The sequence below is a fragment of the Rhamphochromis longiceps genome, linkage group LG2, assembly GCF_057381845.1.
Source record: "Rhamphochromis longiceps isolate RC_006_pf linkage group LG2, R_longiceps_female_GT1.1, whole genome shotgun sequence".
Lineage (NCBI taxonomy): Eukaryota > Metazoa > Chordata > Actinopteri > Cichliformes > Cichlidae > Rhamphochromis > Rhamphochromis longiceps.
Genome location: NC_140558.1, coordinates 10,214,791 through 10,233,132, shown reverse-complemented (window position 1 = coordinate 10,233,132; position 18,342 = coordinate 10,214,791). Strand labels below are relative to the sequence as shown.

General features: G+C 40.6%; 2 protein-coding genes across 2 annotated transcripts; one reads left to right on the top strand and one right to left on the bottom strand.

Annotated features, from left to right (window-relative positions):
- Positions 1-5,768: 5,768 nt before the first annotated feature.
- LOC146676992 (TBC1 domain family member 2A-like) lies at positions 5,769-7,486 on the top strand. The gene is made up of 4 exons (XM_085380848.1): positions 5,769-5,939; positions 6,024-6,209; positions 6,834-6,955; positions 7,285-7,486. Exons 1-4 carry the CDS (start codon positions 5,769-5,771, stop codon positions 7,484-7,486), a joined length of 681 nt encoding a protein of 226 aa, XP_085236974.1.
- Positions 7,487-12,971: 5,485 nt separating this feature from the next.
- Positions 12,972-14,283, bottom strand: LOC146676991 (syncytin-A-like). The gene has a single exon (XM_085380825.1). The coding sequence runs from the start codon at positions 14,104-14,106 to the stop codon at positions 13,144-13,146; it is 963 nt and encodes a 320-aa protein (XP_085236951.1). The 5' UTR covers positions 14,107-14,283; the 3' UTR covers positions 12,972-13,143.
- Positions 14,284-18,342: the final 4,059 nt, after the last annotated feature.

Genomic DNA, 18,342 nt, shown 5'->3' with positions numbered 1-18,342 from the left:
ACTGTTCTTAATACTCCTTTGAATGTCTGTTTGGAAGTTTCTCCTGAGATTTGCAATGATTTTCTGAACTTTTTTATTGAAAAGGTTGTCACCATCAGGGCTCTTATCACAGCTCCTGACTCTGACCCCTCTGTCTCTGTCCCTTGCGCTGCTGTTTTCACTCAGTTTGAGCTTGTGACGCTCTCCTCTTTAGAGGAAGTGGTTCGCCATATTAAGCCCACAGGTTCCCCACGGGATCCTGTCCCTCCACAATTCTTTAAAGAAATTTTTCCTAGTATACAACAGTATGTCCTTGACATTATTAACAGCAGTCTGTCTTCTGGTGTGGTTCCTGCAAATTTCAAACATGCAGTAGTACAGCCACTGCTTAAGAAACCTGGCCTTGATCACACAGTTTTAGCGAACTATAGGCCTATTTCCAAGCTGCCTTTAGTCTCCAAGGTTTTAGAGAAAATTGTTTTTAGTCAACTGAAAGATTTTCTAGATGAAAATGGAATCTTTGAGGTTTTTCAGTCAGGTTTTAAAACCCTTCACAGCACAGAATCTGCATTACTAAGGGTTTTTAATGACATCCTTCTGGCATGTGATTCTGGTAACCATGTTGTTCTTGTCTTGCTTGACCTAACTGCTGCCTTTGACACAGTAGACCACAATATTTTAATTTCTCGATTACATGATGTAGTGGGTATTGGTGGCACTGCACTCAATTGGTTTAGGTCTTATTTGTCAGATAGAACTTTCTCTGTCAGCCTTCTCGGTTACGAATCGTCTTCTGCTCCTCTGTCATGTGGTGTCCCACAGGGCTCAATTTTAGGGCCACTGCTCTTTTCTCTGTATCTACTGCCTCTGGGTTCTATCCTTAGAAGGCATGGGATCTCATTTCACTGTTATGCCGATGACTGCCAAATTTATTTGACACTAAAACGCAAGGATGCCATCTCCATAAAACCTCTCTTGACATGTCTAGATGACATTAAAGCTTGGTTGGCTCGAAACTTTTTAAATTTTAATAAAAAGAAAACAGAAGTGTTGGTGTTTGGACCCAGTGGTCCCTGTGAGTCCTCCTCTGTTGTTTTAGGATCCCTGGAAGTCTATTTTAAATCTGTTGTTACTGACCTTGGTTTTAAGTTGGACAGTGATTTTAAATTGGACAACCAAATCAGAGCAGTGGTGAAGTCCAGTTTTTATCATTTAAGGCGACTGGCAAGACTAAAATCTTTTCTTTCGAGGCAGCACCTTGAAACAGTGATCCATGCTTTTATTTCTTCCCGCCTGGACTACTGTAACTCACTTTATGTGGGGGTCAGTCAGTTATTGCTCTCACGTCTGCAGCTGGTTCAAAATGCGGCTGCACGACTCCTAACAGGAACTCGAAAGAGAGAGCATATAACCCCCGTGCTGGCCTCTCTGCACTGGCTGCCTGTGTCTTTTAGAGTTAATTTTAAAATTCTTATGTTTGTTTTTAAATGTCTACACAGTCTTGCCCCGCCTTACCTCTCTGAGCTTCTTCATCCCCACATACCCTGTCGGTCTCTCAGGTCAGCTGACCAGCTGCTCCTGGAGGTACCGAGATCCAGGAGGAAGCTCAGAGGGGACAGGGCCTTCTCTATTGTGGCTCCAAAATTATGGAATAATTTGCCCATGCATGTTAGAGAGGCCCCTTCACTGTCCACTTTTAAATCACGTCTTAAAACCCACTTTTATTCCTTGGCTTTTAACCTCAGTGAGACTTAGTTTCTTTTTTAATGCAGTAGTTATTTAATTAATGATTTCACTCTTCTTTTATTTGTTTTTTATTTATATCTCATGTAATTTTATTTTACAGTTCCAATGTACAGCACTTTGTGTCAGCTGTGGTTGTTTTAAAGTGCTTTATAAATAAAGTTGATGATGATGATGATGATGTGTTTACAGAAACACTGGGTGTTGGAACCTCAGTAGTTTCTTTTTGGCTGACAGACTCTGGAGCTGTACAAGAGGAATAAAGAGCTGCAATGCTTTTGTGAACCTGACCTGGGAAGGGAGAGAAATATATTTTTGTTTTGTTTTTGTTTGTCTTCTTGTTTTATTTGATTCCTTGTGGGATTTGGATCCAACAAGTAAAGTATGCATATTATGCACACACACAAACACACATGCAGCTATTACCATTTCTTGTATTCTTGAATAAAGACATTGATCTGACACATTTAAAATGCAGCCAATTGTTTTTATTGTTATATTATTAAGAAAAAAGAAAAGGTGGGGGTGGGGGGATGTAAAGAAGAGCTTAAAGGAAAGGGCTAGAGGAGAGAAAACCCCAACAATTAGCAGGGCATTTTTTTACTTGGACAAATTGTTAATAAAGTTTCCATATCTGTAACAATGATGACAGTATAATTGTTTATAAACAATTATATTGACAATTATATGTGTCCAGTATGTTGGCTCATTTTCTTTTACTTTTTGCATTTGAAAATAAAAGTTGGGCTGATTTTGACACCATTACAAGAAGTGTTGTTAATGATTCTTTTTGAATTAAAATCAGGTTACCACAAATTGTTTTTTAATTTAATTTCATTTGAAATGTTTGTCAGTGGGTAAACAATTCGTAATGCAAAGTCAGAAACATCGAGTTATTCTTGTACTGCATGCTTGCAATAAATAAGTTGTCCTAACAGTCAGTCAAAGGAGCTTGGAAAGAAAAGCGTCTGGACTTCTTTGAGTTGAAGTGACTGATATATATATTTTTTGTCTGTTTTGTTGGTTTTTGTTTTTTGCCCTTTATCACCATTCCTCTTCCCTGCTGTTTTTCTTTCCCTCTTTCTTTCTCCCCTTTCTTTCCCCCAGTCATGTCTGTCCTATGTGTAGCAAGTGAAAATAAAATAAACAATAAAAACAAAGGTGAATCAAATAGACCAATACGGCAAGGCCGGGATGGTCCATTTGGTAAAGTAAATCCGTTAGTTATATTTAACATAATGTTAAATGGCAACATTCTGTTTACAATGTTACCATTTTACATTGTGTTAAATGGTAACATTCTGTTTACAATGTTACCATTTTACATTGTGTTAAATGGTAACATTCTGTTTACAATGTTACCATTTTACCTTGTGTTAAATGGTAACATTCTGTTTACAATGTTACCATTTTACATTGTGTTAAATGGTAACATTCTGTTTACAATGTTACCATTTTACATTGTGTTAAATGGTAACATTCTGTTTACAATGTTACCATTTTACATTATGTTAAATGGTAACATTCTGTTTACAATGTTACCATTTTACATTATGTTAAATGGTAACATTCTGTTTACAATGTTACCATTTTACATTGTGTTAAATGGTAACATTCTGTTTACAATGTTACCATTTACATTATGTTAAATGGTAACATTCTGTTTACGATGTTACCATTTTACATTATGTTAAATTGTCAGTAGGCCTGGTACCGGAACTGGTACTGGACCCCCTTTTACTTTCAGCCATCAGAAGAGGGTACACTGTGGTCATAACAATACTCAGACTGTAGCATTTAAAGGTCCCAAAGTGTACCAGGAAAATATCCCCCGCACGATTACACCAGCAGCCTGAATTGTGAATGTGAGGGAGGATGGATCCATGCTTTCATGTTGTTCACTCCAGGCTGATATAAAAATGATATAACTAATACTACTTCTACTAATAATGACAATAACAACAAAATAATAATAATAATGTCAAAAATACCAGTAATAATAATAACAATAACAACATAAACAACAACATTACTACTAATAATAATAAAGATAAACAAATGTATTAAAAAATTAATAATGATAATAATAATAATAAAACTGATCATAACAGTAACAATATCAATCATAACAACAACAGTACTAACAACAATAATAAGATAAGATAAGATAAGATAAGATAAGATAACCTTTATTAGTCCCACACGTGGGAAATTTGTTTTGTCACAGCAGGAAGTGGACAGTGCAAAAGTTATGACGCAAAAATTAGAATACAATAAGAATAAATACAGTACACAGCTGTACAGAATAGAATAAAATAATATACTATATACAGTAGAATAAAATAGAATAAAAATATACAATAAGATAAAAATAGAATACGAATGCTATATACAACTGAGTAAAAATACAACGATGCCAGAAAAGATTATTGCACTTAGTGTTATTGCACATGTGTGGATGTGTGTGTTTGTTCAGTTAAAGTCTTTGTTGTGGAGTCTGACAGCAGTGGGGAGGAAAGACCTGCGAAATCTCTCCGTCCCACACCGTGGGTGCCGCAGTCTCCCACTGAAGGAGCTGCTCAGTGCTGTCACAGTCTGCTGCATGGGGTGGGAGACGTTGTCCAACAGGGATGACAGCTTAGCCGCCATTCTCCTGTCACTCACCACCTCCACTGGGTCCAGAGGGCATCCTAGAACAGAGCTGGCCCTTCGGATCACCCTGTTCAGTCTCTTCCTGTCCCCAGCAGAGATGCTGCCGCCCCAGCAGACCACACCATAAAAGATAGCAGAAGCCACCACAGAGTCATAGAAGGTCTTCAGGAGTGGGCCCTCCACCCCAAACGACCTGAGTCTCCGCAGCAGGTACAGCCTGCTCTGCCCTTTCCTGGAGAGGGCGTCTGAGTTATGAGAGTTATAACAATAACAATGAAGGTGTTGCTGCAGATCTGAGTCCCGACTCTGCTGCCTTTCTAGTGCGGCAAAGAAAGTAAGAAATAGAAAAAGAAAAACACAAATAAACTGAGTGTGAGGGTTTTTCTACAAGTTACACTGAATATTTGCACAGACATGCTGACTGTTTGCTGGGAGACGTCACCTGTCTTTTATAGAATAGCAGGTAAGCTGTTCTCTGCCGCTGCTCACACACAGACTCACACGTGGTCTGGCAGACCAACTCGTCATCGTACGTGAGCCGGCTGTCTGTGACGTCGTCTCTTCCGCTCATCTGGTGAACGCCGTCACAGACGTAATGTCCTGAGAGGAGAAGGCGCACTTATTAACGTCTCATAAACTTTCAAAGCTGACCTGCATTCAGCACATGTGTCTGAAAGCACCCACTCACCGCTGTAAGCTGAGGAGCCCAAACGACTGATCACGCTGACCAACAAATAGCGAGCAGTTTACTGGGAGAGGGCAGCGGCACCACCCGTTAGCTTAGAAATGGGCTCCATCCATACTTGAAATGAACGGTGTGCCTTTTCCCTTACCTCTTCAGTAAAGGCTGTGTCCTGGCTGATCACCAGCTGCTGTGTCAGAACAATGGGGCTGTTCTTCTTCTCCACGGTGAACGATGGAGTGAACGTAAACCACTTCAGCTGGAGGATCAGCACACTGAAAGAGATGAGACAAAGAGGAGAGGCTCAAAGGAAGATGCAAGGAGGACATGACATGAACAAAACTGACACCGACTGAACTGTGGTGGTTTGAGGCCTTTGGGGACCGATTTGAGGTTACTCACTTTGGCAGGTTCAAGAACAGCAGCTCCTCTTTGATCTTCTTAGCTCCGCACTGGCATTCGTAGTCCAACAGGCCGCCCTGCAGCAGGGAGCAGGAGGAACAGGTGCATTAGAGTTAAACTCTTTTACAGATGAATTCACATATTCGTGGGAGCAAGCCTGTTCACAGAATAGAGTCTAAACGAGCTCTTACTTTCAGACTCCAGCCCCGCCCTTCAGCAGCATCCTGCTGGCTGGCACAACCTTGCCATTGGCTGCTGCCAGGGACTCAACAGGTTAGAACAAAAATATAAATATTATATCTGAGTTCTTATGTGGACCCGCCTTCCAGGCAGAACCTCACCTTCCATCAATGTCCACAGGTTAGCGGCCCTCGCTCTGCTGGTCCTCCAAAGTGACGAAGACGCCTTCTGGTGTCTGGTGGCAGTGGTGGAAGCCATCATGCCTCAGGACTACTACACCAAGAATCTGGTGGCCTCTCAGGTCAGCAGACACACTCACCTGCTTGCCTGCTGTGATCTGTTTTAGTGATCAGTGAGGCTGATCTCTGTGAGTCTTTGTGCTCAGGCGGACCAGCGCGTGCTGAAGGACTTCATGGCGGAGAAGCTTCCTCGCCTGGCATCTCACTTTGAGGATCACAACATTGACGTCTCTCTGGTCACCTTCAACTGGTTCCTGGTGGTTTTTGTGGAGAGTCTGCCCAGCGACATCCTGATGCCTCTGTGGGACGCCTTCCTGTATGAGGGTACCAAGGTACCATACACCCGAACACACCATGACAGAAATGCAGACAACACTTGAATGCACCACAGTAGTGTCCATGGAAACAAAAATGATTTTGTTTTCACCTTTAGATGTCTTTATTTACATTTTAGGAGTAATAAGACATTGTTTACTAAGCATGGGGAACTGTCATGTGACATGAAATAGGAGTGGGAAAGCAGATCATTCTAGTAACGACCTCACAGTCTACCACAAGCAGCGTAAATCCAGACGATGAGCGGGACAATGGCTTTGGGCTTGTTTCTGCAATGTGACAAATGCAGCACAGCTTTTACATCGTTTGTCTCAGGAAATAAAATCACAGTTCAGACACAGAAATATATACCACACAGGGATAAATGCTGACAACAGCTTCAGCCACGTAGATCCAACCCAAAAGTTTAATTTAAACTTAAAGCTCAACTACCAAGTAAGTTAATATTATCTGGCAACTGAGGAACCAAGTGGCTTATTGGAAATCGATCAGAGCTGTAATGAGTAAAGGGCCCAACTGCACCACAACTGAAAGAGTAATTTTATGACTCACCTCCTCAAAGTTTCCAATTAATTGTGTGGCGTGAGTGTCCTGTTATGAAATGCGTGTCTGTGCTGCAGGTGATCTTCAGATACACTCTGGCTCTGTTCAAATACAAAGAGGACGACATCCTGAAGATTCACGACAGCGTGGAGATCTACCAGTACCTACGCTTCTTCACAAAGACCGTCTCCAATGCCAGGTACGCACTCGCCTCCACCCGCCTTAATCTACGAGCTGTTACACTCTCAGAAGTGTAGCGGATGTAGCTGTTGAATCTTTGAGCTTCAAACCCTTTTTACTGAAATTTTGTGAGAAGTTTAAATTTCCCTGATCACAGTAACAACGATTTAAAGATTTTTAAGTATCTGCAGCTCTCGGATACATGTGGTCCAGTCAGTCCAGTATTTCCTGCTCAAACTGCAGTACCTGAAGTATCAAGCAGCATAAAACAGAAACACTCAAGCTGATCAGTTTCCAGTTCCTCTGTGTTGGTGATCGAGTCCTTTCCACCTGCGTGTGTCCATGCAGGAAGCTGACCAGCATCGCCTTCAACGACATGAACCCATTCCCCAGCCGGCTGCTGAGGAACCGGCGAGTGCTCCACCTGGAGCGCCTGCAGGCGGAGCTGCGTGAGCTGGAGGAGCAGCACAAGGAGTTCATCACCGAGAGCGTCGTACGGAAAGACAAAGAGCTCGACGTCATGGTGAGCGAGGACGACGAGGATCTCTGATCACACGGGACGCTTCAGCTGCTCACTTTGAGACGACGATGAGTTTTCCATGAGTTCAAGAGAATTTTACTAAACCGGCTGTTAACTGGTTTCCTTCACACCAAACACAGGATTGTGTCAGGTTCACCATCTCTACTAACACTACAAGGAAACAGACGCATACAGATTTAACTGCATCACATCTCTGAAACAAGCTTGCAGTAAACAAATGTGTACTGTGTTCACGTGTGTAATAAGTCAGGCTGCAGAAATGTGCAGATGTATTTCAGTGAATTCATTTGGATTAATATGTGATAGCTTATTTATTTCATTGCATCTTTTGCTTTATACCTAAAAATGCGTGACATTTCTAAATGTAGTCACATCCCTATGAAACATGGTTGATTATCAGCTGTAGTCACAGCTGGTGATAAAGTAATTAAATGTCCAGCTATTCAAAAATAGGGCATTCTGCACAATGAGTACTTTTTGGTACTTGAAGTATATTTTGATGCTGATGCTTCAGGGCATTGTGCTGCATTGTCGAAGCTCTCTGGGCTTCCGGTTAGAACGACCTCACAGTGTTTTATTTTGATCTGGTGTAAAGTGCATTGTGCAGAAATGACAGCATGATAGTCACATGATAAAACTGACTTTTCTTTTTTTTTTTAATTTTACTGGGTGTGCATCTTGTTCAAATGTCTTTTTCAGCATTTGTACATAAATATTCTGTATATAAATATTTGATTTTCATTTATTTTACAGAGTCCTTTATTTTGTTTCACAAATATGACATTCATGTCAAATGACATCTGCAGACTTTATAATGACCAGCAGGGGGCAGTGTATTGCAGTCTATGAGAACATTTACTGAGACCTGTTTCATGCACTAGTTTCATGTCTCATTGAATCCAACATGATGTTGATTTTGTAAATTAAGGTCACATCTTCATCACATCTAATTTCAAAACACTGATCAATTTAAAAAAAAAATGAATTCCATACCAATTGCAGGAATAAAATAGGAATAAATAACAAACGAGAAATACATACAAAACAAGAGAAAGGCACACATGAGAGAACAGGTCACATGACAGCACAGCATTATCTACCCACAATTTGAACTAAATAACAGATAGCACAGGCAATGAAAACAAACGGAAATCAGAATAAATTTAAAAACTTTTATTGATGTTAACTTGAAGTGCTGAATTAGCCCTGTTGTCAGTTCAAATCACTTCAATCTATAGCGCACTTTAAGGTCTTTAGACCTTAAAAAGTAATACACTGCAAGGTAAGCTTGCAGCATCTTACTTTAAGGTCAACTGTGAAACTTTGTGGAAAGCCTGAGACAAGTTGATGAGTCAGTGAAGCGCACTTCCTTCTGATGACGGCTATACTGAGGTGAGTTTTTAAGCATATCCTGAACTTTATTCATTATTAGACTTCTGACACCTGGCAAATAAACTCTCACGCGATATGAGAACATAACAGCAAAAAGCCAGTAGCTGGTACATGAATGGATAAAAATTGGATCCCTCTTAGATTGAATTGGTTGCCCTCTTATATTACGTTGTTTTGAACCTAACCGCATCCACTGAATGAATGCAGTTTTCAGGACAGTAAAAACAGAGAACTCTGATATACACAATTTCTGATTGCTGATAGTGTTTCTTAATGCAAAATGGGCTTCCATTTAAAATGCAATTGCTTTATGTTCGATCTTTAGTGAAGAAGGGTCATTTTTGATTCTGTGGACAAGGGATGCAAATGGAATGTGAAGGCAACAGGTAGTAGGGTGAATTAGGGTTTCGTGTGGTCTTCAGTGCATGAATTTTATTGCCACTTTATTTCAACTTTTTATTAATGTACTCAAAAGAAAAACAAGAACCACAAAGGAGATTCTTGTGATTCTTGTTTGTGCTATCTGTTTGTGAAAGAAAGCACATTTTACCACATCATACTGTGTTTGCTGCCATTTATTTTACTCGTCCTGCCTGAGTGTCTGGGCTGCGTTTGTCTGTGCACCTTTGTTCTGGCCTTCTGCTGATGGGTTTCACATGCTGGGCTTTCCCTCTTGGTCCACACCCAGCAGCCTGCTGCTGACCACACACAGCCTACAAACTTATCCATCCATGCATCCATCCATGCATGCATGGCCTGGTTATTGTTGAGTTATCACCTCCAGCTCCTTGCTCATAACCAGGTAGATACTGGGCTGGGCCTGATCTCTGAGCTCAATAACAATGACAAAAATGCCAAACACTTTACTCTTCATGGTAAAAAATGTTTATAATACAGTAAAAACTGGATGTAGCCAAAATCAGTGTTTTATATACAGTGTAAGTGAACAACATTGCTACACTGCTGGTGTTTGATTGATAGAGGCTTTCTTTATAAGAACTATGATATCATTTCTTTTGCTGATTAACAGTTTTTATATAATTTTTATATCATATATAGCTTTCAAGAAGCCAAAGATCACTGGACGAAAAGACTACAGACCTGTGGCTCTGACATCTGGTCAGGAAGTCTTTTGAGCGCCTGGTTCTCTCCTATCTTAAGACCCTCACGGCCCCCCTCCTGGACCCCCTGCAGTTTGCATACAGAGCCAACAGGTCTGTAGACGATGCCATCAACATGGCCCTACACTTTGTCCTGCAGAATCTATGCTAGGATCCTGTTTGTGGACTTCAGCTCTACCTTCAACACCATCCTTTCAGACCTTCTTCAAGGATTGCTTTCCCAGATGAATGTGCCTGATCCCATCTGCCGGTGGATCACTGACTTCCTGACGGACAGGAAGCAACCAGTGAGGCTGGGGAAGAATGTCTTGGACTCCCGGACCATCAGCACGAGCTCCCCTCAGGGCTGTGTTCTTTCTTCTATGCCCTTCTCCCTGTACACCAACTGCCGCACCTCCAACCACCAGTCTGTCAAATTAATTAAGCTTGCAGATGACACCACCATTATTGGACTCCTCTCAGACGGGGATAAGTCTGCCTACAGGATGGAGGCTGAACATCTGGTGTCCTGATGCAGCCGCAACAACCAGGTGCTGAATAAGTGTTATTTTCATTTACCACTGGCCCAAGTACATTTTTATTGGCTTGTGAACAAAGCTGTAGTTTTTGTATTTTTAAATATTAACGCAATTTAATTGAGACATTATTTATATTATTTCACTTTCAATGTGAAAAATGCTGTAAAAACGTTGAAAATAATGGTCACCCCTGTTCGCTGCAATGTAAAATAGTACAACTGCTGTCAGCCTTCATTAAGTTGCATCATTTAAACATTTGCATATTTTTATTCAACTTCTGCAGGATGCTTTGATGAAAGACTCCCTTTTCCCAAGTAGAGGCTTTACTAGAGGTCACAGGAACAGCGCTGCTGTTTTGGATGCGGAAAAATGTTGTCTTTCACTCTACCTGAGCTCAGTGTTTCAGTAAGGGCTCCGCCTCATTGTAGCTGACGCTGAAATGTTTGTGTGGGTTGCCATGACAACACCAGAAGTGCATCTGAGATCGTGTCCAAATTCATGGGCTGCATCCTCCTGAGGACTCGGTGTTCTGACAAAACGTCTTACTTTGGCAAAACGTCCTACCGTAAGTAGTTCATGCGTTCTCGGCGGCTCTAGTGACCCTCGAACTCTCGGCTAGCTATCGAGGTGGTGGATAACATACGTCTCCCCCACAAGAGCACGAACCTACAACTTTTCTACTACTGGTTTTACAAGGCGTACACGGTAAAAACATTATGCTGTTATTTGTTAAGCACTTGTGCATCTTGTGAAAAGAAATAAGTGGCTGAGATGGATGTCATATGTGCTATTGATATTATTTTACTCGTTTCTAGTTTTCACGGTGCTCCATGATTGTGAGAGGAATAAAAAAGAATTGTGGACATCAGTACGAAGCATGGATTCTTTTGACCAGAGTAGATACACTGGTCCCTTGAATATACTAATCTTTTTGAGGTGGGTGACTGTTCCTGTGTATTTACAGAAACAATGGTTGTGATAACCTCAGCTGTTTCAGAGGGTGACTGTTCGTTGCTTTGCGCACTTTTAAATCTGTATACAATGGTTTGTTCCCTTTTTGTGTTCTGAGGTTTAAACAAAGATGTACTAGATGTATTATACCGGTCCCTCGAATCTACAAATCTTTTAGATGTGGATGACTGTTCATTTTCATCTGTGTTTACAGAAACACTGGGTGTTGGAACCTCAGTAGTTTCTTTTTGGCTGACAGACTCTGGAGCTGTACAAGAGGAATAAAGAGCTGCAATGCTTTTGTGAACCTGACCTGGGAAGGGAGAGAAATATATTTTTGTTTTGTTTTTGTTTGTCTTCTTGTTTTATTTGATTCCTTGTGGGATTTGGATCCAACAAGTAAAGTATGCATATTATGCACACACACAAACACACATGCAGCTATTACCATTTCTTGTATTCTTGAATAAAGACATTGATCTGACACATTTAAAATGCAGCCAATTGTTTTTATTGTTATATTATTAAGAAAAAAGAAAAGGTGGGGTTGGGGGGATGTAAAGAAGAGCTTAAAGGAAAGGGCTAGAGGAGAGAAAACCCCAACAATTAGCAGGGCATTTTTTTACTTGGACAAATTGTTAATAAAGTTTCCATATCTGTAACAATGATGACAGTATAATTGTTTATAAACAATTATATTGACAATTATATGTGTTGGGGGAAAACTCTGTAAAAGATCCAGGAGAAATAAAGACACAATGAGACAAAGTTACTTTCTTTATCAAACGTGTACACGGGTGAGCTGCTAAGAACAACTCACACCATGCACAGTGGCTTGGTAATTTTTATAGGAAAGACAGTGAGAACAGGATAAGAAAATACAAAACAAATAAAATAAACAACTCCATATGTGGCGCTAGTCTCGTCAGCAGAGAGCTGGGAGAAGGCTGTGAGAGATAAAACAATCTAAAACAATATGTCCCAAAACAGTATGTCTTTGCTGAGAAAGTCTAAAAAGATAATTCTAAACTAATCTAACCATAGGCAAAGGGCAGACAAAAGGCATCTTTGTACATTTAAAAGAAGGTAAAGAAACATAGAATCATTTTTCCTGTAACATTCCCCCCTGTTTAACTTATTTTAAATGTATACAACAATTGTCTATGAAAATCATTTATTAAGTATGTTAGGCAATTTTTAATTTCCAAAATCTTCAAAATGTCATCATAGCAGAAATGGCAGTCATTTGGTCTAAAGAATAAAACAAAATAAAAAGAAAAACATAGTAAATGAAAATCATAGTAAATGAAATAACAAGTGGAATAAACAAGAAAAAATAATAAAACTAAAACTACAAAAAATAAAAGGATGAAAACTAAAATGAAAACTTCAAAAAATACAAGGATAAAAACCTTATATTTAAAATGATGCACACCTTAAATTGAAAACTTTATATGTAAAATAATGAAAACTTCATATTTAAAATGAAAACTTTATGTTTAAAACTGAAGACTTCAAAAAATAATAGCATGAAAACTTTATATTTAAAATGAAAAACTTTATGTTTAAAAGTCAAGACTTAAAAAAAAATAAAAGCATGAAAACTTGCATAACCTACTAATGTTTTAATCAGTGCATGATCACTTGACAAGTCATTTTTAATCACCACGTCATTTATTAGCAGCTAGTACAAGTTCTCCTCTAACAGAATTGCAACGGGATGTTGTTCTTCTTCAGGCACGGCAACATAAGCAGTCATTGTAGTTGTTATCATCTGTGAAATCATTACTCTTAGGCATGGCAACACACACAACACTAATATGAGCAGTGCTATCATGATGAGACCTAGAAGGAAAAATGGCTTTGCTACAGCAGCCAGCCATGAACCGCTGAACAGCCAGTCCAGCCAGCTTTGTGCTGTAGCTGCTCCAGGTGTGTGTTCAGTGACATATTTTTGCAGAGCGGTCAAATTCTGCAAAGCTTCATAAATGTCTCCTCCAGTTTCGTATCCATCAGGGATAAAAGTGCAACATGTTTCCCCGATCAGCTTGCAAACTCCTCCTTGTGATGCTGTTAGCAGGTCTAGTGTCAGTCTGTTCTGCAGCACCATCGTTCTGATGGCCTGCTGTTCTCCTGCTAAGGCGGTTCCCAGGGTCTTAGTTAAGTTGATGTGTCGTAGCAGAGCATATCGGTTGATTTCCACGTGATCCCGCACCTCGGCAACTCCAATGCCGGGGATCAAGCTCTGTAAGAATTTCACTCCTCCTCCCCAGATGCGAAACTCTCCCGGCACTCCAGTGTCCACGGTAATGCCGAAAGAATTGGGGGAGGCGATGTCCACTTCACGTCTCTGCCGGCTGCTTGGGTGATGTGCAACACTTTGCATGAAGAAAACGTGATCTGATAATTCCACCAGGGCGCACAGACCTCCCCAACCTTCAGGGAGTGACAGATAAGCCTTGTTGCCACATAGGAAGTACCAGTCAGCCAAAACTCTGGTTCCTCTGCTGCTGGGTGCCGTCCGTGCACATCCTGTCTGGTACTGAGTCTTTGTTTGTAGTGGCATTCGGTAGCTGTAGTCAGAGCGACAGTTGAGGCTCATCAGTGTCGCGTTACTGGCACAGGTTTCGTTGAGTGAACAGTCCATACACTTCCTCTCGTTCCTTGGTGGGCAGAAAGTGTATATGTATTTGCATAGCAGTCAGTTTTATTATTCAAGTAAGCTGTAGTGTTCATAAACTGCCACCAGAAATTAGTGGCATAGCCATGGGGAAACTTGGTGTACTTTCCTTTGTCATACAGTGTCTGCCTTTTCTCCATGTAGCGTGACTTGTTGTCCCTCATGGAAGCAAAGGTGAAGAGCCCGGCCATGGTCAGGGCCGCTGCAGTTGATAAGAGCCACCACCTCATGACGACGGAACACACCCTCCTGTCGCGAGTAGACCCCCCGGCCAGGAAAGCTGACCCCTCCACCGGGCGAGATCACAACAAGTAGGCACGCCTGCCGTCAGCTGTGTTTAGATGGCTTCACTGACTCGCCTGCAGTGACTCTGATGGACCCAGGATGGTCGTTCCGCAATTTTGCAAGCGGTCGGTGTAGTGAGGAGGACTTGGTATGGCCCCTCCCACCTGGGTGTGCTCCAGTTTTTCCTTTGGAGCACCTTGATCAGAACCCAGTCACCGGGCTTTAGTCTGCAAGACACTGGAGAAACATCATCAGGTTGTTGATTATGTACAATGATCTCTTTGTTTTCTAACAGCTTAGACATCCATTCTGCTAATGTGTTTTCTCTGATTGCTTTGTCTATTGGTTGACTGGTGATCGGCAGTGGGAACGGCCTGCCATGAATGATTTCAAATGGAGTTAGTTTATGGGAGCCTTGTGTTAAGCGCATCCACATTTTCACTAAACCCAAACATTCAGGCCACGGCCTTCCTGTTTCTGCCATGCATTTCCTGAGCCTTTGTTTTATAGTGCCGTTAGTTCTCTCTACAAGGCCTGCGCTCTGAGGGTGATAAGCACAGTGGTGTTTTATGCTGAAACCGAGTGCTTCAGAGACCTTAGTGATGACATCATTTACAAAATGAGTGCCGTTGTCTGATCGTATCAAAGCTGGGATGCCATATGTGGGTATGAAGTGATTGCACAGGCACTTTGCTACTGAAATTGCATCTGCCTTTTTCACTGGATAGATTTCTGGCCACTTTGAGAATACATCTATAACCACTAGGGTGTATTTTTACCCTTGGCATTCATTTAGCTCAATAAAGTCCATATGAATTGTGTGAAAAGGATGAGGTGGAGTTGGAAAACGGCCTCTTTGTGGTCGCAGGTTACCCTGAGCATTATATTTTTGACACGTCATGCACGTTCTGACAAATTGTTTTGCTGAAGTTTCAAAATTTACAGTGTAAAAATGAGAGTTGACAATACAGGTCATTCCCCCCGATGACAAATGCGTACAGCCATGAGTCACTAATGCCGCCATCTTGTGGAGCGATTTTGGCAACACTGGCTTGCCATAACACATCATTAAATCGTTTGTCAGAACTGCACCGTGTTTTAGCCATTTTGCCTGCTCTGCTGTGCTCGCTGCTTTTTGTTCACTTTGCAACACATCCAGTGGAATCTGATGTGTGTTTACTGCCATCAATGTCATGTTTGTCTTTTGTGCCGCCTGTTTTGCGGCTCTGTCAGCAAAATTGTTGCCTGTAGTAATAAAAGAGCTATCAGTTTTGTGTGCTGCACATTTACACAATGCGAGTTGTTGTGGTAAATTTATTACAGTCAGCAGGCGTTGTAAGAGGCTTGCATGCTGGACTGGTTTACCGGTTGATGTAATCATTCCTCTGTTTTGCCAGAGCTTTGCGAAATGATGCACAGCAGAGAAAACATACTGGCTGTCTGTATGTATGTTTGTATTTAGCTTTCGCGTATCACAGCTATCAGCTCAGCGCTCTGTGCAGAACATGAAGAAGAAAATGGTTTTGCTTCCATTATTTTACTATCTGTGGTTACTGCGTAACCTACACAATTTCGGCCTGTGCTGTAAAGTCAAATGCTGTTCTCCTAGCTTCCACACTTGCTGATCATAAGGTGGATCTGGGCCTGGAGTTTGTTTAAATCTCAGAATGTTGTGATACTCGGTCGGTTTCTGGCACTCAGGTGTAATACCAGAAAAGAATGGCATGACTGCTATCTTAAGTTTTGTCAGAGCGTCTCTACCTAGCAAATTTACTGGACACAACGGGTCATATATGAATTTAATAAAGCACCTGCGGCCACTTGCTGTGTGTACTAGTTCTAAAAGGGCAGTTAATTGTTGTACAGTTGTGTGGCCTGAAGCTGACTTTACAACTAATTTGTCCTCTACTCCTACAATCTCGTGGGAAGTGACCTTCCTCTCCATGGTTCTAGCAGGCGTTGTCTCTATGTTATCTGCTGTTTCTGCGTGGCTGTCTGCAGCCTTAGTGTTTGTGACTTTGCTCGCCTCTCTGTTCCTGATAGCCACCTGTGGATTAGTGTTTTAGTCTATTGTCAACAGTCAGCCTTATTTTGAAGTTACAGAAAGCTTCTTCTTTTTTGTTCGTCTTGGTCTGGGAGAATAGATGCAACACTACATTTTCACTTAAGGCAGTTTTGAATAATTTCTAGTTTTTCAAACAATTCATGGATCTCACACATTTCAAACTTTGAAGTTAGGGTTGTTTCCCATTTATACATATATATATTTAACTTTGCATTGCTCACAGCTCATAGCTCACAGCTCTAAACCTAGGCATTTTTCAATCATATGCCTAATCACTATGTGTCACTGTGATTCTCAAGTATTGTCACAAGTTCGTTTAAATTCGTTTCCAAAACCAACAAAATAATCAAACAAAAACAAAAAACATAAACGTGTCAGGACACAAAAGAAAAAAGAAAAATGCTGCCACCCGAACAAGGCAGAAGTCTGCATATGTTGGCTTGTAATAGCATGCAGCTTGTAACATGGTAGACTAATGTGCCTGTGTTAATTCAGCTCCATATTATTGTGTGAAGTTGCACTGGGTTGGGAGTGGTTTTGTGTGTGTCACATTTTTGGTGAGCCAATGGCTGGAATGAGGTTGGACTAATTAGAGGCAGGTGTACTTGATTGCACTGATACACTGGTCTACTTATAGCCCACACTACAACCACTGCTGTTTTGTTTTGTCTCTCTGTGCAGGTATGTAATGTGATGAAATCAGATATGATTGGGATGGATTGGTTTTGCGCTATGAATTTTATATTAAGTGTGTCGTTTTGTCTCTTGATATATTTTTTGTCAATAAATTATCTTTTAGAATTTTATTGACTGACATCTTTTTGCCCACGACTGAGACGGTTGGTCAGACCTAGAGTCTTTCTTTGGGTGTGTTACAGCAGCTTCTGCTCTAAAAGAAACAAATAAATAAAAAGAAAAGAAAATGTGGAACATGCTCATCAGCTTAGCAGTGTCTACATATTTAATTCAGCTTCTCAATCCTGTAGTTTTAGCTGTTGTCTACAGGGTTTTGCTTATTGGTTGTTATTATAGGTGTGCTCTATATCTCAGCAATGTGTCAGTCTAGGATGATAGGTTTCAAGCTGGTCAAGTGCCTCTATGCACTTCATTAGTTTAGTTATTCTCCGTATTGTCTTCATCTCACATGTCATTACACTGAGTTTCAGCAAACCTTAAGCTTGATGCAGACTACTGCTTAACAATTATTCACCACACATCATAACAGATTAAGGTGCCTCTTCATATTAATATTGTCATTGTTAATATTATCCTCTTTGTCTTATATGACAGCAATAGCATATTATAATATTTTAGCAGTGTGTACCACTATAGTACTACTGAGCCAATTTGATAGTTAGGATCATCTTATTCAGCAAACAGATAATTTTGAATTCATCCAATCAGCGGTCACATTTGTTCTCTCTGTTGCATGGCGGACCAGGCAGTTCTATTATAATGTATTAATTATATTTTATTTTGTATCCATCAAGGGCTTCAGATGACCTGCAGAATCATCCTTTTCCCAGGGTGGAGACAGTTACCTTTTCACACACTGTCCTTGGCTGAACAGTGACACAGCCTTAATATACCTTATTTATGTTATTAAAATATTTTCGTGTGAATTATTTGCTTTATATTCATTTTATACATGCTGGGCATGGTCATCATGCCAACTGTGTTTCATTGTTAATATCACTTTACAGGTTGTTGTCCTTGCTATTATTAATGTCAAATACTCTAAAGATCATTTCTACTGTAATTTTCCCTTTGTTCATCTTTATTTCGCACTTTTTATATTTATATCTACTCAGTGGGGTCTGTTTTCAACCCTTTTAAACTACTTCAAACTACTG